General features: G+C 68.8%; 2 protein-coding genes across 2 annotated transcripts in view; both read left to right on the forward strand.

Annotated features, from left to right (window-relative positions):
• The first annotated feature begins 45 nt into the window (after positions 1 to 45).
• Positions 46 to 5598, forward strand: LOC306816357 (ubiquitin carboxyl-terminal hydrolase 21-like). Its single transcript, XM_079332808.1, is given in 14 exon segments — positions 46 to 122; positions 905 to 960; positions 1044 to 1774; positions 3115 to 3174; positions 3542 to 3665; positions 3771 to 4095; positions 4185 to 4249; positions 4339 to 4442; positions 4561 to 4576; positions 4579 to 4646; positions 4742 to 4820; positions 4928 to 5035; positions 5114 to 5228; positions 5315 to 5598. Coding segments are annotated over 12 exon segments (1944 nt in total). The 5' UTR covers positions 46 to 122; positions 905 to 960; positions 1044 to 1051; the 3' UTR covers positions 5472 to 5598.
• A 337-nt stretch (positions 5599 to 5935) lies between these two features.
• Positions 5936 to 6728, forward strand: part of LOC306816356 (ubiquitin carboxyl-terminal hydrolase 21-like) — a gene marked incomplete at its 5' end in the record, with an annotated part of 5579 nt that continues 4786 nt past the window's right edge. Inside the window, 1 exon segment of the mRNA XM_079332807.1 lies at positions 5936 to 6022. Coding sequence (XP_079188933.1) covers positions 5936 to 6022 — 87 coding nt within the window.

Raw genomic sequence — 6728 nt, forward strand, 5'->3', positions numbered from 1 at the left:
GGCCCGGAGAGCGGCGCATGCGCAGAACCGCCGGCGAGGCCGCCGGGGGTGGGGCCGGCTAAGGGAGGAACAAAGATGGCGGCGGGTGCGGCGGGAGTTGTTGCCATGGCGGCCCGCGGGAGGTGCGGGGGGACGGCGGGGCGACCCGGCCGAGGGGCTCGGGGGGGGGCAGAGGGGCGGCGGTTGGGGCTGGGGGGGCTCGGGGACAGCGGACACCCCTCTGCGGGGGAGCCCCGGGGCCGGGCGGGGGGTGCGGGACAGGGCCCGGGGGGCGGAGGGTACCGGGATGATGGGGGGGGGGCAGCGGGGACACATCAGGGGGGATCCGGGACAGCGGAGCGGGGGAGGGGGGACAGGGGACACCCCCCGTGAGGGACCCCGGGCCTGGGGAGGGGGGCGGGGCCGGGGGGTGATGGGGGGGAGCGGGTGGGATTTGGGGAGGGGGCTGCGGGAAGCTGCTGCTGGGGGACCCCGGGCTGGGGCGGGGGGCGCGGGGGGTGAACGGCGGAACTGCGGAGGGGGCTGAACCCGGGGGTCGCGGGCCGGGGAGGGGTTGGGGGCTTTTCCAGCCGAGACTTCGGGGTTCCCACCGCGACCCCCGCCCCGAGCAGCGGGGGTTTGTCCTCCGCTGCTCCGGGACCACCCACCCACCGCCCCCCGGCCCGGGAGCAGGACCCGGTTTGGCGTCCGTGACTCACGAGAACCTCCATGAAACCCCTCGTGGTTTTGGGGTCTCCCCGAGGTTTTGGGGTCCCCTCGTGCAGAACCCAGTTTGGGGTGGGGGGGGACACAACTCCCGGTGGTCCCAGCCCCTCCATTACTCACCATGGAGCTTCCTGGGGTCCCCCGAACTTTCGGGGTCCTCCCGAGCTTTTGGGCTGACCCCGTGCCCCCCTCCCCGCAGGGCCCCCGCCGACGGGACGCTGTGTCCGGCCGCCGGGCGCGGGGGGCTGTGAGCAGGTGAGTCCCCCCGTGTCCCCTCCCTTCCTTTCCCCCCCCCCGGCCCCGCCGCCGTTGTCACCGTGCTGTCGCTGTCCCCGCAGGCCCCGCCATGCCCCAGGCCTCGGAGCACCGCCTGGGCCGCGCCAGGGACCCCGGCGCCGTGGTGACCGCGCAGCCCCGCCCGGCCGCCCGCCTGCACCGAGCGCTCAGCCAGGAGCGCCATGCGGCCCCCAACGGGCTCTCCCCGGCCCCCAAACTGCGCCTGCTGCCCCCCCGGCCCCCGCCGCCGCCCGAAGACCCCCGCCCCAAGAAGCTGGAGCTGGAGCGGGGCCGCGCGGCCAAACGGGGGGACCCCGCTCCCCGCGGGCCGGGGGGTCGCCGGGGGCCGCTGAAAGCCGATCACGGTGTGCGGGTGCCCGGGGGAGCCCCGCAGGTGCCCGGCAGCGCCTCCTTCTCGCTGCCCAGCGCGGCCGAGCGGCGCCGGAGCAACTTGGCCCGCTCCAAATCCATCAGCATCGGGGATTTGAGCCAGGGGGGCGGCGGCGGGGGCGTCCCCAGCCGCGCCGAGGACGTGGCGGTGGCGCTGAGCCGGCTGGTGCTCAGGGACTGCGGGCACCCGCTGGGCGCGGGCGCTCTGGCGCTCCGCAGGAGCTCCTCGCTGCGCAGGGTCACCGTGGCGGCCGGGCCCGACGGCAAAGCCACCCCTCCGCTGCTGTCCGTGCGCCCCGAGGGCCCCCGCGCCCGCGCCGAGCCCCCGTACGGACACGGCCACGGCCACGGCCACGGCCCCGGCAGCCCCGCGCCCGGCCGGACCGAGGACAAGGCGGCCGCCGTAAGAGCCCGGGGCGGGCGGGGGGTGTGGAGGGGTCCCCGTGCTGTCCCCGGCCTCGGCGACACGGGGACACCCCCGCGGTGTACCTAGTTTTCGGGGCGTTTTGAGACCCCCACATTGTCCCCAGTTTAGGGGATGTTCTGAGCCCCCCACACTGTCCCCAGCTTTGGGGACGTTCTGAGCCCCCCACAGTGTCCCCAGCTTTGGTGACATTTTAAGACCCCCATGCTGTCCCCAGCTTTGGGGACATTTTGAGACCCTCGCAGTGTCCCCAGCTTTGGGGACGTTCTGACAGCCCCACGCTGTGCCCAGCCTCGGATACGTTTTAAGACCGCCACACTGTCCCCAGCTTTGGTGACATTTTGAGACCCCCACACTGTCCCCAACTTTTGGGACGTTTTGAGACTCCCATACTGTCCCCAGCCTTGGGGGACCCGCGGTGTCCCCGCTCTCAGGGTCAGTGACATCGCCAGGGTGGGGACAGTGGTGATGGTCTCACCTGTCCCCGCTCCAGTCCAGTTTTGGGGAGGGGTCGCTGCTGTCCCCCACAGCTCGGGGGGGTCGGTGCCATCGCTGTGGCTCTGGAGTGACCGGTTCTGTCCCGCACAGCTCCGGGGGTGGCCGCAGGTGACCACACGGGGGTGGCCGCAGGTGACCACACGGGGGTGGCCGCTGCCCTCCCCGTTTCCGCATCCGCCTCCCCCCCCGCCCCATCCCGCACCTGCCCGGCCACGTGTGGGGCGATCGTAATCCCCAAAATCCCACCGGGACACGGCAACACGGCCTTGTCCCCCTCGCCATGTCCCCAGCGCTGGCACTGGGGGGTCCCACAGCCCCGCCAACCCCCGGAATCACTGGGTTTAAATTGAGGAGAGTTATTTTTTGGGTGGGGGTTTTTACCTCGTACCCCTCCGAGCTCTCTCGCTGTCCCCCGGGGCAGCTCCGGCTAATTAATCCTCCCGGGATGAGCCTCCCTCGCGGCCCAGAATAGCCGGGGGAATCGGATCAGCTAATGAGCTGAGCGGGGGAGGGGACACGCCGGTGGCCGCCAGCGCTGGCTGCCATCGGTCCCGCGGGGGCCACCACCATCGCCGGCGGCCACCATGCCGGGGCTGCAGGGAGCCACGCTGGTGGAGCTGCCGCGGAAGCTGCACCGCTCGCTGGTGACCCGGCGGGAGCTCCAGGGCCGGGCCACCGACATCTCCGAGTCCGTGGTGCACACGGCGGTCATGGGGCTGCTGCTGGTCACCGGCGAGGTGAAGGCACCGGCGGCGGGGCGCGGCCGGGGGGACGGGGCGGGCGGGGCGCGGCTCACGGGGTGTCACTCGCTGTCCCCTCAGACCCACCACACGCTGCTGCTGGGCTCGGGCCACGTCGGCCTCAGGAATTTGGGCAACACGGTAAGTGGCCGTGGCCACCTGGCTCCTCCTGTTGCTCTGTTTTGGGGTGCGGGAGGGAGTTGGGGTCCTCCAGGATGGGTGGCCATAGTCCTGTCCTGCTGGGATGTCACATTCCCAGGGCATCCCCAGCCCCACACCGCTGTCCCCATTGTCCCCAACCCTCCTGTCCCTCTGTCCTGGGGTGTGGAAGGGATTTGGGGTCCCTTTGGTGTCACCTCGGCATCACCTCAGTGTCCCCCGGGCTCTGTGGCTGTCCCACCACCGTCCCACCCCCTGACTTGTGACAGCCCTGAGGGCCCCCTGGGGACCTGCCCCACGCCAGGATGTCCCCAGGATGTCCCCAGGATGTCCCCGTGTCCCCCGGCAGTGCTTCATGAACGCGGTGCTGCAGTGCCTGAGCAGCACCAAACCTCTGCGGGACTACTGCCTGCGCCGGGACTTCCAGCAGGAGCAGCCCCCCGGCCCCCGCGCCCCCCAGGAGCTCACCGAAGGTGGGACACACCCCCCAAATCTCCCTTAGCCCCCCCAGGGTGGTTCCACAACCCCCCGGGGCGCTGAGGCCGCCGTGTCCCCCCAATGTCCCCGTGTCCCCGCAGCCTTCGCCGATGTCATCGCCGCCCTCTGGCACCCCGACTCCTCCGAGGCCGTCAACCCCGGCCGCTTCAAGGCCGTGTTCCAAAAATATGTCCCCTCCTTCACGGCTACAGGTGAGACACCCCCCAAAAAAACCTTTTGGGGACCCCCGCGGGGGTGGGTGGTGGCTGAGTGTCCCCGTGCCCGCAGCCAGCAGGACGCACAGGAATTCCTCAAGTTCTTCATGGACCGGCTGCACGTGGAGATCAACAGGAAGGGCCGGCGCACCCCCAGCATCCTGTCGGACACACGGAGACCCCCGGCCCTGGAGGACCCCGAAACGCTCAGGTGAGGGTGAGGGGGGGCTGATGGGGAGGGGGAACCCCGATTTTTGGGGATAACTGACCCCCCCCATCACCCCGGCGTCACCCCCACAGCGACGATGAACGCGCCAACCAGATGTGGAAACGGTACCTGGAGAGAGAGGACAGCAAGATTGTGGGTGAGCTCTGGGGATGGGGGTGTCCCTCCCGTCCATGGGACCCCAAATTTCTGGGGGTGCTCTCCCTGAGTGCCCCTTTGCCCCCCCAGATCTCTTTGTGGGGCAGCTGAAGAGCTGCCTCAAGTGCCAGGCCTGCGGCTACCGCTCCACCACCTTCGAGGTGTTCTGCGACCTCTCGCTGCCCATCCCAAAGGTAGGATCCCCAAAAAACCCCTCAGACCCCCCAAAAACCCCTCAGACCCCCCAAAAATCCGTCAGCCCCCCCCCCCCAGATTCCCCCCTGACTCCCCAAACTCCCCCCTGACCTCCAGAAAAGCTTTGCCGGGGGAAGGTCTCGCTCCACGACTGCTTCAGCCTCTTCACCAAGGAGGAGGAGCTGGACTCAGAGAACGCCCCGGTGAGAGGATGGACCCCCCCCTCTCAGTGTGTCCCCCTCCCCCAGAGCCCCCCCAGTTTGTCCCCAGCCCCTCCCTGAGCGTGCTGTCCCCTCAGGTGTGTGACAAGTGCCGGCAGCGGACGCGGAGCACCAAGAAGTTGACGATCCAGCGCTTCCCACGCATCCTGGTGCTCCGTATCCTTTGGGATCCAGCACCCCCTAAAGCTTTTTGGGGCTTTTTTTGGGGGGTTTTCAGGGGTCACCCCTCCATCCTCCCCCCCTTTTCCCTTAACCCTGGGCAGACCTGAACCGGTTCTCCACCACTCGCTACTCCATCAAGAAATGCTCCGTCTTCGTGGACTTCCCGCTGCAGCAGCTGAACCTGCGGGAATTCGCCAGCGAGAAGGCGGGTGAGGAGGGGATTCCAGCCTGGGGGAGGGGCTTTTGGGGTGGGGGGCACAGCTCTAAACCCCTCCCCCACACCGCAGGCAGCCCCGTCTACAGCCTGTACGCGCTGTGCAACCACTCGGGCAGCGTCCACTACGGTCACTACACGGCGTTCTGCCGCGACCCGGCCGGCTGGCGCGTCTACAACGACTCCCGGTCAGTGCCCCCCGCCCCGCCCGCGCCCCCCGCCCCGCCCGGGCACCCCCGAGCGCCCCCCGCGGGTGCTGAGGGTGTCCCCGCAGCGTCTCGCCCATCAGCGAGAACCAGGTGCCGTCCAGCGAGGGCTACGTGCTGTTCTACGAGCTGGAGGAGCCCCCGGCCGCAGACCCTGAGACCCCCCCCGCCCCCGGACACGGCTCTGGGGTTTGGGGGTGGGTGTGTGTTGGGGGGGGGGGGTGAACCCCTCCTTCCCTTCCCTCGGGAGCCCCCCGGACCCCGCGGAAAGGGGGGTGCGGGGGGTGCGGCCGCAGCCCGAGCGGCTCCGGGGGGTTTTGTGAATAAATTTATTAAAAAAAACCCAAAAAAACGCCGAGGTTTTTTTGGGGGGTGGTGTTAAAGGGAGGGGCGGGGCGTGTGATTGACAGCGAATGTGGGCGTGGTTATGAATAGGCGTGGCTTAATATTATTACGTGGACGCTGATTGGTTGGTTGATTAGTAGGCGGGACTATCGCAGCTGCGTCTGTCAATCAACGCACTGCGCTTTCCCATTGGTCCGTGTGCGATAAGCTCCGCCCCCTTTGCCGTGATAAGCGGCGGGAAGGGGCGTGGCCAGCGCGGGCGGCCGCGGGAGCGGCGCGGGAAGGTTCGGGGGGTTTTTGGGGGTCCCGGTGCCGCTCTGACCCTGCCCGCCCCAGCTCCCCTCATGCCGCGGACCGTGGCCGTCGTGGGCGGCGGCATCAGCGGCCTGGCCGCCTGTTACCACCTGCTGCGCGCCCCCCGCCCGCCCAAGGTGAGCGTGCGACCCCCCCTCCATTTCACCGCGGGACCCCCGAACTCTCCCCCCGCTCCATTCCGCGACCGCCAACTCCGTTTCCCTCCCGGTGTGCGTTCCCCGGGATTCGCAGCCTTAAGGGTCACCCTCCGGGATCCCCGGTCACCCCCAGGACCCCCAACCCTGCAGGGACCCCCGGTGTCACCCCAATCCCCTGTGAGACCCGAGCCCCCCAATTCCCGCGGGGTTCCCTTTTCCCTTCCAGGACCCCCAATTCCCCCAAAGACCCAATTTCAGAGACCCCCCATTCCCCCAGAACCCCAATTTCAGAGACCCCCAATTCCCCCAATCCCAATTCCCGCGGATTCCCTTTTCCGTCCCAGAATCCCAAATTCCCCCAGAACCCAAATTTCAGAGAACCCCCAATTCCCCCAGAACCCAAATTTCAGAGACCCCCAATTCCCCCAATCCCAATTCGGAGACCCCCAATTCCCCCAGAAACCCAAATTCCCTGGATTCCCTTTTCCCTCCCAGAACCCCCATGTCAGAGACCCCAATCCCCCACTCCCAATTCCCGGGGAATTCCCTTTCCCTCCCAGAACCCCAATTTCACAGACCCAATTCCCTAGAACCCCAATATCAGAGACCCCAATCCCCCACTCCAATTCCGGGGATCCCTTTTCCCTCCCAGTTCCTCTGACGCCCTCGCCCCGGCTCCCGCGGT

Source organism: Erithacus rubecula (genome assembly GCF_903797595.1).
Source record: "Erithacus rubecula genome assembly, contig: scaffold_537_arrow_ctg1, whole genome shotgun sequence".
NCBI classification, from domain to species: domain Eukaryota; kingdom Metazoa; phylum Chordata; class Aves; order Passeriformes; family Muscicapidae; genus Erithacus; species Erithacus rubecula.